The following is a 16,135-nucleotide window of genomic DNA, read 5'->3' on the forward strand; positions in this document are numbered from 1 at the left end:
ACTGGAGATCCCCACGAACGCTGCGAGTCAAGCATGGCGAAGCGATATACTTCATTTCAGACATCACTGAGGCACCTGCGCTCCTCACCAAACTCTCCATACCTGAGGATTCGCTGCAATTACCTGGCACCCAAACCACCTCACCGCCAACCCAACGCTGGAATCCGAAGACCATAGCGCCATTCTACCCAAAAGGGAAAGAACCCACAACATCGGCCGCAACGAAGACCTGAGGACTGTTCATGCTGTAGTGAATCTACTACACCACGTATTTGTGGACTGTCAGTTAATTTGATGTGATTTACCACCCTACCCCCCACCCCCCACTAGAGCAATACCATCCTTTACTAATTTTCATGCCAAGACCCATACAGGGGCGCTTACCCCCCTCCCCCCCCACCCCCCCACCTCCCCTGCCACCGACAAATGAGCTTAGCAAATCTGGGAGACTGGAGGTGCAACTTTAGTCCCAAGGTATACCTGCTATTAGGACCACAATCTTGTGGCCATCTTATGGCGCACCCCCACCTAATAAGCAGGAAAATTACTAGTTTGGTTACTCAAATCTATTACATTGCCAACCCATTACAGTTAGTTTTTTCCTAGGTAGTCCAGCGATTGTTAGCCTACAATAGAGAGACACCTGTGTATGTTCCTTAGACCCAGAAACCAACAAAAATGTGCAAAAAAAAAAGTCTCACAAGCCGAAGTTTTATTTTCTTTTTCTCTTTCTTATCTGTTGATGTGTAAATTGAGGCTCTGCGAGCCGTATGACCCTTGTTGCACGCAAAAAGAAAGAATTTAAAAAAAAAGTTTCTTTAAATTGCCGGGAGGTGCACCATTCTGGACATTTGCCAGGGACATCTGGATCATGGTTGTTTGATGCAGATAATGTAAAGATTTGCAAGATTCCACAGTTTGTAATATACAAAGCAGGCAAAATGATACAGCATAGCAGAATGTTTATATAGCTCATAGTCCGTTGTATAACTGTTTCATATTTCAGAGTAGTGTAGAAATACAATACTTTTAGAACTATATTTAAATATTATAGAACAGGGTATATGGTTGTTTACAGTCAGATGTCTTATAATCCCAGAGGAGTTTAATGGCGATAAATGAAAGAGTATTGTCTGAAAAAAGAAGCACTGCTCAAAATAAAGGAAAAAATAAAAAATAAAAAGTAAGCTTTAATTTTCATAAAACACAATGAGACAAAGGGGCCAGGGCTTGGCCACCAAATGAGCAAGTCACAGGCTGGATGAAATCCTCAACAGAAAAGCAAAATTAAGCAATTATTTAGAGTTTTGACGTTATTTATCACTCTATACGCACTTCTACTGCCTGAGGACAATCTAGCCTTGATTAGTCCTAATAATCGTAAGGTATATACGGGTCTTCCAAGCCCTATTCAGCTGAGGTCTACTAGCCTGTCAAGGTAGGGAATGCAGCCGATTTCTCACTTTTGAAAAGCCTTCTACCGGCTGACCTCGCCCTCTTTGAAACGGTGGGAGTTATACCGGTCTCCACTGGAGACTAGCTTGTTAACCGCAAAAAAGTCAAAGGAAGGCAGTGCCTATTATTTTACAAAGCTGACCATACACACAATTGCTACCATACCTTCTACACAGCAAACATTTCCACAGCGGGCCTCATGGATGAAGGCCTTTAATTAGGCTTTTGTTAATCCGTCCATTTTATATGAGCAGAGTCCCGGCGTCTGGAATTGGGGGATTTGGGGCCCATGATAAAGCATTTACCTACCAGTTTGCTGAATGTTTTTCTTTAGTTATGGTTATCACACTCTCAACTTACTTACTCATGTACCTTGGCCAACCCATATGTGGCTTATTTACTCCAGAGGCTACCTACTTGTGTGTTTAAGCTGTTACATCTTTATTATTTACTACACATTAATAAGCCTTTATTTTTCCTCTATTGTTATTTCTTTATTTAAAAATAAAATCAGTAGTTTTCTTTGAGCCAGTTCAGCCTCTGTCAGTTAAAGTGTTTAATTCTTACTATTATACAGTTGTATGCTGGAAAATATTACAACCTGTAACATGCTATCATCTCAATAAAAAATAAATTACAAAAAAAAGAACAAAGCACGAGAAAAAAACCTTGACACATCTTTCATATTAAAGGGGCACTCCAAACAGCTAACGCACTTGCTGAAGTGCTCTATGTATGAAAAGTGTCTTTATTTATCGTACACATAGTAATTGAAATCTATTGAATAATTAAAGGAACACTATAGGATCAGGAATACAAACATGTATTCCTGACCCTATAGTCCAAGCATGTCAAACAAGTGGCTCGCAGGCCCACAATGGGTATCTTTGCGGCCCAGGGCCAGACTGGGGCTGGTTTGTGCTGAGGTCCTTGTGCAGGCTGTGGTCGATTGCGTGCTTCATCGTATCGAGTCATATCCGGCGGCTGCCCTGTGACACTACAGTGCGCATAGAGGCTGGAACCTTCCTGTAGTGTAGTGTATTAAATTTGGGGGGCAGTGTATTAAAGTGGTGGGAAGGGAGGTGGAGCAGGGTATTAGAGTGAGGAGGGTATATTAGAGTGAGCAGCAGAGAAGGGGGAGTGGCTGGTGTGAATTCTAAGTTTACTTTCAGGAGAGGTGTGATACTAAAAAGTTCAAGAACCCCTGAAAGGAGTTTAAACTAAGATTAAAGGGACATTCATCACTTTGAGACAATTGTCTCATTCAAAAGCTTTAGCTTTGAATTAGATATTTGCTTCACTCTGCAGGCTGAAAAAGCAGGTTAGATGATGTTTGATTTCCGTTACCCATATTTACCTTGCTCTTCTTTCCTATGCTTTCCACCCCTACTCCATTGGGACACTGATCTAAAAGTCTGGAAAAGTGCATTGGGCATGCCTGACAGATTAACACATGTTCAGTTGGAAGATCTCTTTACCTTGCAACATCTGATGGGGTGAAGATGGGTAGTTAGATCAGTGTGATCATGCAGAGCAGGCTTCAGTGTCAGATTTCTATCTCTTGCTGCTGAACAGTGATGCCCTCTTTCTGGACTGGTCTGAAAGGAGGATAAGAGGGGCATGGGGGTCTGTAGAAACTCCCTTTGCTGAGAGGTGTGCCCAACATGACCAAGTTTATAGCAGGGCTCGACAAATGCCTTGCCTTGGCGCCTGTGTATGTAAGACCCTTACCTCCGAGGCGGGTGGGCTGCTGGCGGCAAACTGGGGGATTATGGAGGCTGGCTGCATGCTTGGGCGTCGTGCAGGCGGATCGCTAGCTGCGCGAATCGAAGGAGGGAGAAGAGGGAGCTCTGTTGTCCCTGCTCTGCTCACCGGAGCGCCGCTTAATAATATTATATATATTTCACTCTCACTGGGGATATATGTGGTTTGTGTATGTATTGGTGCATGCAGAGTGGACTGTGATCCCATTTACCTCAGGATACTGATTACATTTTTCCAGTGTTTACCTCATCCACTTATTTGTGGGTTAGGTAAATCTTTCTTGTGTTATTATTATTAGGGTTAAGCCCTTTGGACACTACTGGAGTGTCTTCACTGGTGTATAGATCCCAAGAAGTAAACTCTTGGATATCTTATTCTTTTTATTAGCTGATATGGAATCTTACAGTACCTTTCCATATGTTCTATGATGAATATATTAAGAGATTACGTTTAAATTCTGCTACTTCACTTCTCACATATAAAACTCAGTAACATAATATATTATATATACCTTACAGCAGGCTTCCCCAAACTCCGGCCCTCCAGATGTTGCTGAACTACAACTCCCATGATTCTCAGCCTATCTATTTCATTCATAGAATCATGGGAGTTGTAGTTCAGCAACATCTGGAGGGCCGGAGTTTGGGGAAGCCTGCCTTACAGACATAAAGGCAGAAATGTGATCAATAGATCATGCTTAGTATTTAAAATAGCATATTATTGAACCAAATTTGTCTATCACCATTGTATTTACTGTCAGTTGGCCCAGACAGAACATCTGAACAGGATTTGGTTCATATAGCAGTAATTAAAGGAAAGGATATTTTTAAACCTTTTAGGTCTAACTTTTTCTTCTGTAGATGTAGGATGTGCTAAAAACCAGAGACAGAGCATTCTGGTAATGTTAGATCAATAAAACACCCTTAAGGGTGTAATTTAGATACAATTATTCTGAAAGAATTATAGTGGATATTTCTAAATACAGAACATAATTCTAGAGTGAGTCATGTACCAGGCTGGATTTAGCTGTGATGTTCCCGTTGGCACAAATTGGTGGCTGCTCTGAAGTGATAGCACAGTGAAACATCACTTCTGGTTCTATGGAATGCTCTATAGTGGAATTTAGTGGGATAAGACAGTGAATATTCACAACTGACAATCCAGTACGGGAGGGTTGTGTACTAATTTGTTGCTTGTGCTTCTTAGATATACTAGATCAGACATTTAACCAATCCAGCTTGTAGGCTCCCGTGCTGTATACACACCTTGGCATGTGATTGCACTACTAAGAGTGTGCTATCTTTTGCAGAAATGGCCATAACTAATTGCTATGTGCCCTTAGACTGTAAGACAATACACAACCTCTCAAAATACCAAACAATGAAAATAGTAATCAAGGTTTAATTGTGTGGCTGAAAGTAGATTGGAAATCCCAACAAGATATGGCTCAAAGTGAGCTTGAGCTACCTGCAAAGGACAGCTTTGTGGTTTAGAATTCTTCATTGTAATTTGGCCCTGGCTGTAGTAACCAAGAGGAATATCGTAAATGTAGTGAATTCCATACTAAGGTGATAGAAGGTAAATGTTTTATTCCTGGGGCCAGTAAAGTCGTTTGTTCAACAGATGATTATATGATACAGTTCATGGAACAAAGACTTTCATCAAATTGGGTCTGAACATCGGATAGCTGTCTCTACACAAAAGATCACAATTTGAAAAGATCCTTTAAAAAACACTAGGTCAAATAAATTGTCTGACTTCATCATATTATCAAAACATGAGAAAATAACATTGGTCAGTGACAGCTTTTGATGACGGCAATATCAAATTCATGAGATTTTAAATAAAATTATCAGCAGCACAAAAATAAAACAAAATAATTTGCAGCTTCTGAATTCTCTTTAATTAGTGTTTGATTTTTCCTTTACAGGGGAGAGTACGTGGCTGGACCTTACCTGTCGCCGTTCTGGCCCCACACACAGAGTACTTCTGCCAGGCCAAGAGACCCTGCTGCTATGTAACCTGGACAGAGTGGATGGATCTTCTAACATCACATGGTGGAAGGATGGGAAACAGCTGAACCCTGAGGATACTCCCAGTGTCCTACCTAATATGTCATTGCTAATATCTCACGGTGAAGGGAACAACATTGAAGGACGTTACTTCTGCACAATCCACACAGCCTTTGGGATAGTGATGGGCAGAACTGGCACAGTCAGCTTGGCAAGTGGGTCTAACAACACTTCTTGTTATTGTTGAGTTATTTTGTGATTGGCGGGTTTATGTCACAATACGTGAAACATAGAAAACTGAGAATGAACACAATCATAATAGTTTGCCCTAAGCTCCCGAGCTCCCACTCAGGCCTTAAACAAGTTTTAGCTAACTTTTACTCTTGCAAATGCAACCTGTTCCATTTGGATAACAGACTGGTCTTACCTACAAGGGTAGTCCAAGTCTGAAATACCAAACAGGCCCCTTCTGCGCTAGAGATGTCTTTCCATGCTTGTTTCAGCTTGTTTCATAGTCCTCCAATTTGAGACAGCGCTGATACCTGTCTCGGTATATTGAGCAAGGATTCCATGCCTGTATACCTGTTAGACATAGGAAGACCCTGAGAATATGCAAATAAACCAAAAGGCAAAAAGTGTATGGAGATTGCTTTTTGGTTAGTTTGCGCTCAGATTTCGAACACACGTTTTTACTTCCTTGTGCCATTGTCTTTTTTTGTTCCTGCTATTTCAATCATTCAATCAACCATGTCCATTTTCATAACCTGGCATTAATGAGAAACTACAGAGTATTTATTATGTTGCAAGGAAAATGTGGGAAAACACCTAGTATATATATATGTAATATATATATGTAAATCTGTAACAGTAATAAACATTACATAGCGTGATACAGTTACAGTTGAATAAAATGATGCGTTATATGGGGCCCTGAGAGCTTGAACCAGGTTCAGGACCCTGGTGGGCCAGATCCGGTCCACGCGCCGTAGTTTGAGGACCCCTGTGTTAGACTCTCACCCAGTCTCCACTCCTTAAAAAAATCATTAAAAACTCACGTTTTCATGAAAGCATATCAATTAAACTGTTAATAGCTTTCCCTCCCCGCACCTTCATTCCTCTCCTGCACCTGTCATCAAAACAAAACACTAAAACTATAACCAGGGCCGGAAAATTTCTTGGTGGGCTCCCCCTGTCCTGGGCCGCAGTGTACTGGGCAAGCGGCTCTAGAGCCAGGCGGATCCTAGTATGGCAGAGCAGGCACCTGCTTACCCTGATGGCAGGTATCTGCTCTGCCAGTGAATGCCAGAGGAGAGGAGGCAGGCGGCTGCAGTGTGGGAGGCTCTTCTTGCAGCTCCCCACTCCTCCCTCGCGCGTCTTCTGTGATGCCGGGAGCCGGAACATGACGTCACTCTGGCCCCGGCGCGCTGGAGGAATAAGGAGCTGCCCCACACTGGACTCCAGGGAGGTAAGGAGGCTGGATGTCTGAGTCTGTGTGTTAGTGAATGTGTGAGTATTAGTCTGTGTTTGACTGTCAGTGTGTGTGTGTGTCTGTCAGTGAGTGAGTGCATGTATGTCAGTGCGTGTCTGCCTGTGTGTGTGCCTGTCTGTCAGTGAGTGTGTGAGTGTTTGACTGTCAGTGTGTGTGTGTCTGTCAGTGAGTGTATGCCTGTGTGTGTGTGTGTGTGTGTATCTGTCAGTGAGTGAGTGTATGTATGTCAGTGAGTGTCTGTCTGTGTGTGTGTGTCTGTCAGTGAGTGAGTGTATGTATGTCAGTGAGTGTCTGTCTTTGTGTGTGTGTACCTGTCAGTGAGTGAGTGTATGTCTGTCAGTGAGTGTCTCTGTGTGTGTGTGTGTGTGAGTGTTTGTCACTGAATGAGCGTATGTATGTCAGTGTCTGTCTGTCAGTGAGTGTCTGTCAGTGAGAGTGTATGTCTGTCAGTGAGTTTCTGTGTGTGTGTCAGTGAGTGAGTGTGTGTCTGTCAGTGAGTGAGTGTCTGCCTGTGTGTGTGTCTGTCAGTGAGTGAGTGTATGTCTGTCAGTGAGTGTCTGTGTGTGTGTGTGTGAGTGTTTGTCACTGAATGAGTGTATGTATGTCAGTGTCTGTCTGTCAGTGAGTGTCTGTCAGTGAGAGAGTGTATGTATGTCTGTCAGTGAGTTTCTATGTGTGTGTCAGTGAGTGAGTGTGTGTCTGTCAGTGAGTGAGTGACATGAAGGGGTGGCAAAATGGATCTTTGCCTAGGGGCGCAGAAATCCTTGCACCGGCCCTGCTAGCAACTTACATTTCTACCCTTCCCAACGCTTACCTTTTGTGTCACTAGTCCCCACTACCTCCAGCATGTAAGCTCTTTGAGCAAGGCCCTCTATCCCTCTGTTCCTGTGCATCAAACTCGTCTGGTTTAAATACATCTGTTGGTCCTCCTATTGTACAGCGCTGCTGTATTTTTTGGCGCTTTATAAATAACAATAATAGCCAAACTTCAGAATCTATAGTTGTTTAAAATATCACAATGTTGCAACTCAAACTGCGACACTCCACACTCTGCCTATCGACCCCCACACTAAGAAAATAATATACAGTACTGATCGCAGATTATTTCCACATGTCTGAAGGTGACACTGAAGCAGAGTATGTAGACAGTGACAAGCTTCTCAAATAAACCCTATTTTTATTTGGCTGTAATACTTCATTAATAAACATAGTTTTTACTTCTCTCCCCCGCATGCTTGTTTGACCTACATTATGAGAGCTAGTGGGTGGACTACCATTAAAAACATTGCTTTGGTCTTCATATTGGGTCTGAATTCCTATCAGTTACATGTGTGTTTAACCTTTGCTATTAAACAAATGTAATACATAGGGCACTAAGTTACTCTCTATCAAATATGTAGCAGAATAGGATTGGGGGGAGTGAGTCTTACAGGGTTATTCAGTAAAATGTGAATTCAAATTTAAGGCCAAAGCAGCCAAGCTGGAAACAATCTCTAAGTCAGCTCTGCTTTCAGTTTGGCTACTTTGGTCTTAAATTTAAAATTCACTTAGAATTCTCACTTTACCAAATAACCATGTCACTGTCTCTCTTTTCCTGAATCTTCCCCCAGCATGTAGGGAGGGAGTTAATAATAGCAGCTTCATACTACAGCTGCCAGCCTGATTTGTAACTTCCATCAACCTCGGGCATCCCACAATATGTGGGTTTACCAATGCTGTGTGTACTGTTGCTTCACGTAATGCTTTTGAAAAAGAGCTACATGTGTCTAAAATTTGCAGTCCCTTAATCATTTCTCCACAGTTTTGACTTTAGAAAATAAACTGTGTATTTATTAAAATAAAGCAATCACAGTGTCAATCAATTATTAGAATTTCCTATTACAATAAATCATAGTGTTATTTTATTTCTCAGCATTTATATAAAATATTTTGATACAATTAAAAAAAAGATGTAAGATGGGGCGGGAAGGCAGATTGGTTTGTACTTGCCCTCCAAGGCCTCTAATTGCCCGAGCAAGTGATTTAAGGAGTTATAGAGTAATGATGCAAGGTAGCAATTTTCTAAAAGGCTCTGGTCGGATGTGTCGCTGCTAAACGTCCATTACCAAGTGATTTGTGGGGAAGCTCTTAAAAGCAGTGATTGCAGAAAGTTAGTTCATTCCTAAGGTGTTCTGTAAGAGTGGAGCTACTTTTACAATAACGTGTTCTTTATAGACCAGCCATCCAGCAGAGTTTATTAAGGTTCGTACAGCAAAGTGATGTAATTCATTACAACACAGGTTAGGCACAAAGCTGTACTGAATATAAAGGCAGAGCAAAGAGAAAGGGCAACCATGGTTACAGAATATCTAAAGTGGGAGAAAGGCTCTGAATATATTTCCTCTTTCACAGCTAGAAAATCAATATTTAAAAAAAAAAGTCCATCTGCAATATTACCACGTTTCCAATTTCATATTTTTAAAGAAACATATTTGAGATATTTGGAGTAATTGATTTAACAAGGAATTGCAGAGATTCGACAATTGAATTGTGAATTTTTAGGCCAAAGTAATTTGTCTCGTTAGGAATTGTGACTTAAAACTAATATATATTTTTTTTTTGTCAATTCCCACCTTAGCGATTAACACTGATGATTTTTTAGCTTTGCATAGTTATGTGTTGCAGTGTCTCGTAGTTCTAATGTTATATGAGTATATCAAAATATCAAAATTGCATATCAAAATTAAATAATGATTTTAATGTACGTAAAATCAGACTGGTTTGCCTTTTTGAGAGATGTGATCATTTAGCTGGATCAAGGAGCATATGGATATGGAAGGGATCCAAAAATGATGGTGGCATAGGAGGACAGATATGCACCAGGTGCTTTGACACTATGGGGTCTGCTCTGTCTTTATTATGCTTCATTATTTAGGGTAGTCTTTAAAGAAACACTCCAAACGCCTATAGCACTTTGGTTTACGGAAGTCCTTTATATATGAAGAGTGAGTCCTCTTTCATCGATTTACAAAAAGCGCATATTTAAATAGAAATTGGCACTTTTATAAATTAACCTTGCTACAAAACCCTTCTCTACCCTCCCCCTGCTGTCAATCAGACAGTAGGTCCTGTTACCTCCTGGTTTGGTTAGTTCAGTAGAGCTAAACTCAAGAGGCAGCAATTGCCCAGAGCACCTGCCTTGCATGGACTTCTCATTGAGCTGCATTGGGAAGTCTGTGATTTCACAGCCACAGAAAATCTTGCTGGGAGTAGAAGGGCTTGCAAATTATATGTTGTTGTTGCATTTAATTTGTGTTTGTATCCCCAGATCTTTCCCCCTTCCACTTGCAGCCTGAACCTCAGACTGTACCATATAACAGCTTGGCGAGGTTTGAGTGTGGCATTAGTGGGGAACCCCCACCAGAAATTACTTGGCAGAGAGACCAGGCTCCAATCCCCAACAATCCGAGGTAGGTGATTCAAGACTTTCTCTTGTGTATAAATGTATCATAGAATACAATGGTAACAAGGTGTCATGTGTATAAATGTGTTTAGAAATCAGTTTGTGCAAATAAAACATTTTATACTTGTAATTTTCTCACCGATTTATAAATGTCAGTTGATACCCGCCTAAACACCTTGGATATTGACCACCGATAACATCACTTACAGCTCCTCTCTAAAACGTATGTGTCCCCTTTTGCCCTTTTGAAATTGTGGGAGTTATGTTGCTGAGGCAGGATTTTTTCAGAGCATTAAGGGTAACTTCATAACACACAATTTACACTCTATATACATAAACTGTACAAAATCAAAGACATTTCTTATTTTTTAAACCATAAACAGAGGATATGAGAACTTTAAGAAGGGACAACAGCTTTGAAAAAACTCAGTAGCTTGCCCTTTGGTAAATCCCCGATCAAGTCTCAAGCTTGCCCTTTGGTAAATCCCCGATCAAGGTTTTTGCTCACTTATGCCATTACAGAGAGACCCAGTTCCAAGGCATATCAGACTAATCCCACCCATAAGGGTAGTCTAGAACTGAAATGCCGGTAAGTTCTCTTTGCACGATAGATACAACAACCCCGAAGAATCGTTTCGACCTTCTTTAGGCCTTGTCAGCGAGATGTAGCTGATATCCCTTCTAAACATATGCACTTCAGTCCATATACACATTGCCATCAGTTTTTGTGTGGTACCCTCTTACACACCAGCCATTCTAAACTCCTGGTAATGGTCATATATTTGTATCTAAATGCCAGTTTATGGGAAGATGGGGTGTGTAATCTATGCTTCAGATTCTCATTGTTTTTATAGGTTGCTGAGCCTTCCCACTGGTGTCCTGCAGATTTTGGAAGTGCAGGAGCATGATGTAGGTTTATACCGCTGTGTGGCAAGCAATGCATTTGGCACCAAATACAGCAACGAGGTTCAGCTGTCCGTACTCCAAGGTATCAGCTGGATTTTTAATTTTTTTTTTTACAAACTCTACCTACAAGCCAGCCCCAGTCCATTACAGGCCATTGCGTGTCGTTGTTTTCAATGAAGAAAGATATTTTTGAGAAATTACTGATTGCAATGAATGGTATACCTCTATCAGTGGTGACTACCATTGGTATCTAAACTACACTTCCTTTAATGCATTAAAGGAAAAAAAGTTACACAAGTCATACACAAGTTGATTAGATAACTCTGACCTGTAATATTTCAGAAACCAGGTATGTAGAGTTTTGACCAATATGTAAGTGGCCACCACTGACTGCTAAGTTTGTTCACTGAACTGTAAAATGCTAGTATTTTACGTCAAAACACCCCCCCCGGGGCTATTTTTATTTTAATTTTATTTAATTTTTTATTTATATTTTTTTCGTCCCCCCTCCCTGCTTGTTAGCTGGCCGGGGAGGGGGGGCTCTCAGAGAGCTGTAATTTGCCTTTCCTGCAGCTCCTGTTAGCTCCCTTCTCCTCCGTGCCGGTCAGCTCCACTGTAAGTCTCGCGGTCTGACTGCCGTGTAGAGCGTTGCCACGGTAACCTGTGGCAATGCTCTGACCCCGCAGCTCTAGCGAGACTTACAGTGGGGGCTGACCAGACCGGAGGAGAAGGGAGCTGACAGGAGCTGCAGGAAAGGCAAGTTACAGCTCTCTGCCAGCCCCCAACAGGACCGCCGGGCTTGCAGTGAAGTATAATATAATAAACTATCGCATGTGACACATGATATGTAGCATCAGTTTTTTCCTGTCCTTCGCCTCTCATTAACTATCTTCATTCTCCTATGCAGATCTGGAACTCTCGACTGAGGAGCTGACCATCACCCTACCTCCCCAAAATGTGACAGTGGAAGTAGGTCAGAGTGCAGTTATGGAGTGCAGTGCTGAGGGAAGTGGGACAGCTTTGATCTCATGGATTCGGCAGGGTAAGTAATTTGATTGACTGCTAGTCTGGGCGAACAGCAGTTTGCAAGTTGACTGAATGTTAATCAGGGCATTTAATTGTGTTCGACAATCGCAGCCTATCATTGCCATCCAAAACTGCACAGCTTTGGTCAGATGAAGTAGAACTGAATCTTCTACATCAGCTCAGAGGCTGCAGAAGAACCCGCAGTTTGATTTAAAAATGGGCTATACTAAATTTCTTATAGAATCATAACCACAACCATGAACTATAACCTTAAACTGTCCCATAATGACTTTGGGTAATTCAGACTATGTTAACTATATTAATCTTTGTTAACTTGTAAAGTGAAATCAATTGACATGGGAACTATGCGGCTTAAGTACAAACAGAAGAGTTAGACAATGTTTACAATTCAACAATATGAGTCTAAAATATGCATTTCCCATGTTAATTTGACACATTTTCCAGTTTAGTGAATAACTCCATATGTGTCTATTTGAAGTGTAACTCAACCTTAATATGCGTTTAGATATAATATAAATAGACACAAGGTAGGCTAATAATCCCACTTCGGAGTCTCATCTAATGTAAATGCTGTCTCTCTTTTATAGATGAGATGCCCATCTCTGCTGATGTCATCATACTGGGAGAGGCCAATCTCCTAATTCCACGAGCCCAGCCTTATCATGGAGGGGTTTATATATGCCGAGCCAACAAGCCTCTTAGCAAACATTTTGTCACAGCCGCAGGCCAGCTTCGTGTATTGGGTGAGCAGTATTTTTTTGGCAAAGAAAATGCACCACTGAAACGTCAACCAATCAGAATATGACCAGAACTCCAGTGAGATTATAATGTAAATAATGCACTAGACATGACCGCAAAACCAGTAAACATGTCGTATACATCCTGCATAATTAATTTAAGTGCCAGAGTAAGTAATGCAATGCTATACCCCACTGCTTGCTCTTAAACAGAATATCTAGTTAAAGTGCATCATCAAAACTACAGTCATAGCCATTGCAATACAGCTTCAGAGCACACTGGCAAACAAAGGGTGTAATGAAAGACTAGTTTAATCTGTCATATGATTTGTTACTCTGGATATGTTGCATCTTTCCATGTGTTTTACTGGGTTATTCCATAAAACTGGAATTGTAAAGAATTTTTAAAGTTATGCCAGATTACCCTTCTCAGTACCGGGGGTGGCACACAGTTTTGATCACTTAACTGAGAAAAAAAAGAGTTGTAAAATATTGAGGAGTTAGTGCACACATACCGATATAGCTCACAGTGTGTTATTGGAATGGGTCATTACTCACAACAGTTAGGCATTACATAACTTTACTGCAATATGCAAAATGATGTAGCAAGCATTCTGTCAGGCTCCCATGCTATGTATAATTGGCTGCATGCTGATGCTATGGCTTGGTTATATCATTCTCTCCTCCGATATTATTCTTTTTTGTTTTTTTAGTCCCTCCAGTTATCATTCAGGTGCCGGAGACAATAACAAGGGCTCGAGCTGGCACTGCTCGCTTTGTGTGCAGAGTAGATGGGGATCCAGAACCCACAATCTCCTGGTTAAAGAATGGGCATACACTACACTCCAATGGGCGAGTGAGAATTCAGGCCAGTGGCAGCCTGGTCATTACACAGATTGCTCTGGAGGATGCAGGCTATTACCAGTGTGTAGCAGAGAATGGCCTTGGTAGGGCATGTGCCACTGCAAAACTGTATGTGACGGTGCACCAAGGTCTGCCTGGACCACCGCAAGCAGTGAGGGCAGTGGCCGTATCCAGCAGGGCAGTGACTGTTAACTGGGAGCAACCAGAGAGCAACTCGGAAAGGGTCATAGGATTCTCTCTTCACTACACCAAAACTGGAGGTAAGTCTTCTAATGTTCCAAAGCAGACAACTGGCTTATGGCAGTCCACAAAATTATACAAAACCTCACAAAATCCCACAAAACATCACTAAAGTAATTCTTTAAGAAATATGATTAAAATAGCAGCCCAACATCCAAAGCACTGAAATAGAAAAACAGAAAGATGATTGCAAAATTTCGTGTAGGATAGCATTAAATCTTACGCATATTGAACACGTGATAATTGAAGAATTTTAAAGCAAACAAAGATGGTAAATTATTTGACAAGTAAAAAGTGAGAACACCCATATTAACCCCTGTAAAACATTGCAATACTCACATCAGGAATGAACCCATGAACTGAAGAAAAAAAAATATTTTAAGATTCTAATCTGCTGGAAAAAGAAAGGAATGGTACAAATTGCACTGGAACAATATGTTTACGCATTTAGAGACACATTCTGTGGACCATATGGGAGATGGGGACCATCAGGGCCGGATTAAGAGCACAGTGGGCCTGGTGCTGACAATTATGATGGGCCTAATTACAGAATCTTATCGCTGGAGGGAAACTCATAGGATGCAGCTATAAGAAAACACATACTCTATGCTCTATGCTTTCAACTTATGCTTTCATCTTTCAAATAAATCCATAACCCCCAACAGCAGTTTCCAGTGAAGCAGGAAGTCAATGGGTGGGGTAAAAGGGTGTGCCACTGGCACAAATCACGTGACCAGACCTGCCAAAAGGGGGTGAACATGCCCAAAGAATTGGAAGGTCAGCCTGGCATGAATGCATGTCAGGCTGCCTGCCAATCCTGCAGGCTGTCCAACTAAGGCCATACTATGCAGGCAACACCCCGAGCTTGACATAAATCCTTACCTTCTTACTAGCAGGCAGAAGTTCCTGGTATATAGTCTGAGACAGAGAGAAGGTGTATGTAGTGAGTATAGAAGAAAGGGGACATACCACAGTGTTAGAGAGACCAACGTCTGCATTACCTAAACTAATTTTATTGTCAGCCAGTCCACACAAGTTTTGTTCCCATACATCCCTCTTAAGCTTCCAAACTTAAATGGACACTATAGTCACCAGAACAACTACAGCTTATTGTATTTGTTCTGGTAAGTAGAAACATTCCATTCAGGCTTTTTGCAGAAAACACTGTCTTTTCAGAGAAAATAACTCCACTGGCCGCTCCTTAGATGGCTGCTAGAGGTGCCTCCTGGGGCAGTACTGTCTAGTGTGCAGCACTGCCATTCAGTGTCTCCACCCTCTGCATGCAGACACTGAACTTTCCTCATAGAGATGCATTGATTCAATTTATCTTTATGAGGAGATGCTGATTGGCCAGGGCTATGTTGGACTTGTGCTGGCTCTGCCCCTGATCTGCCTAGTTGACAGCCTTAGCCAATCCTATGGGGAAGTATTGTAATTTGCTAAGACCACCACTCCTGATGATGTCAGCAGACAGTCAGTTCAGAGGCATAGCCAGCAGCTGCAGACTTGAATACAAGTAATATTTTACTATATTTAGGGAGGCAAGAAGGGGCCAGGGTGGTGGTTTTAACATCATAGGGTCAGAAATACATGATTGTGTTCCTGACCCTATAGTGCTCCTTTAAGCAAGAGTATGTGAAGAGTAGTTAAGGTTGCCACCTTTCTTGGAAAAAAAATACCAGCCTTAATCATTTGTATAATTAATTAGTTATGCGTGACATCACATGATGGAAATCACAAGGAGTGACATTAGAGACAATTCTGTAAAATCACCAACAAACTACTCACAGTTTGATTCTGCTGTATAGTTGGATTGCTCCCAGTGTCTCCCTGTCTCCCAGTGTCTCAGTCTCGCAAGTCACCCAGTGTCTCAGTGTCCCTATGTATCACAGTGTCAGTGTCCCCATGTTGCCCAGTCCCCTAGTCTCCCAGTGTCTCAGTTTCCCCATTTCTCCCAGTGTCCCAATGTCTCAGTGTCACTAGGATACTGGGGACACAGTGAGACATGGGGACACTGAGAGAAATGGGGACACTGAGAGACATGGGTACACTGAGAGACCCGGGGACACAGAGACATGGGGACACTGAGACATTTAGGGAAACTGGGAGAAATGGGGACACTGAGACACTAGGGACACAGACACTGGGAGACTAGGGGACACTGGGAGACTAGGGGACA

At 41.8% G+C, this 16,135-nt stretch overlaps 1 protein-coding gene across 3 annotated transcripts in view; it reads left to right on the forward strand.

The window, feature by feature from the left end:
* Window positions 1–16,135, forward strand: part of IGDCC4 (immunoglobulin superfamily DCC subclass member 4) — an 87,350-nt gene that overhangs the window by 33,581 nt on the left and 37,634 nt on the right. For all 3 annotated transcript variants that reach the window (XM_063448779.1, XM_063448781.1, XM_063448780.1), the window contains exons 2-7: window positions 5,150–5,446; window positions 10,028–10,169; window positions 11,017–11,150; window positions 11,976–12,110; window positions 12,703–12,858; window positions 13,566–13,976. In XM_063448779.1, coding sequence (XP_063304849.1) covers window positions 5,150–5,446; window positions 10,028–10,169; window positions 11,017–11,150; window positions 11,976–12,110; window positions 12,703–12,858; window positions 13,566–13,976 — 1,275 coding nt within the window. The remainder of the gene's footprint in view (window positions 1–5,149; window positions 5,447–10,027; window positions 10,170–11,016; window positions 11,151–11,975; window positions 12,111–12,702; window positions 12,859–13,565; window positions 13,977–16,135) is intronic.

The sequence above is a fragment of the Pelobates fuscus genome, chromosome 3 (genome assembly GCF_036172605.1).
Source record: "Pelobates fuscus isolate aPelFus1 chromosome 3, aPelFus1.pri, whole genome shotgun sequence".
NCBI lineage: Eukaryota > Metazoa > Chordata > Amphibia > Anura > Pelobatidae > Pelobates > Pelobates fuscus.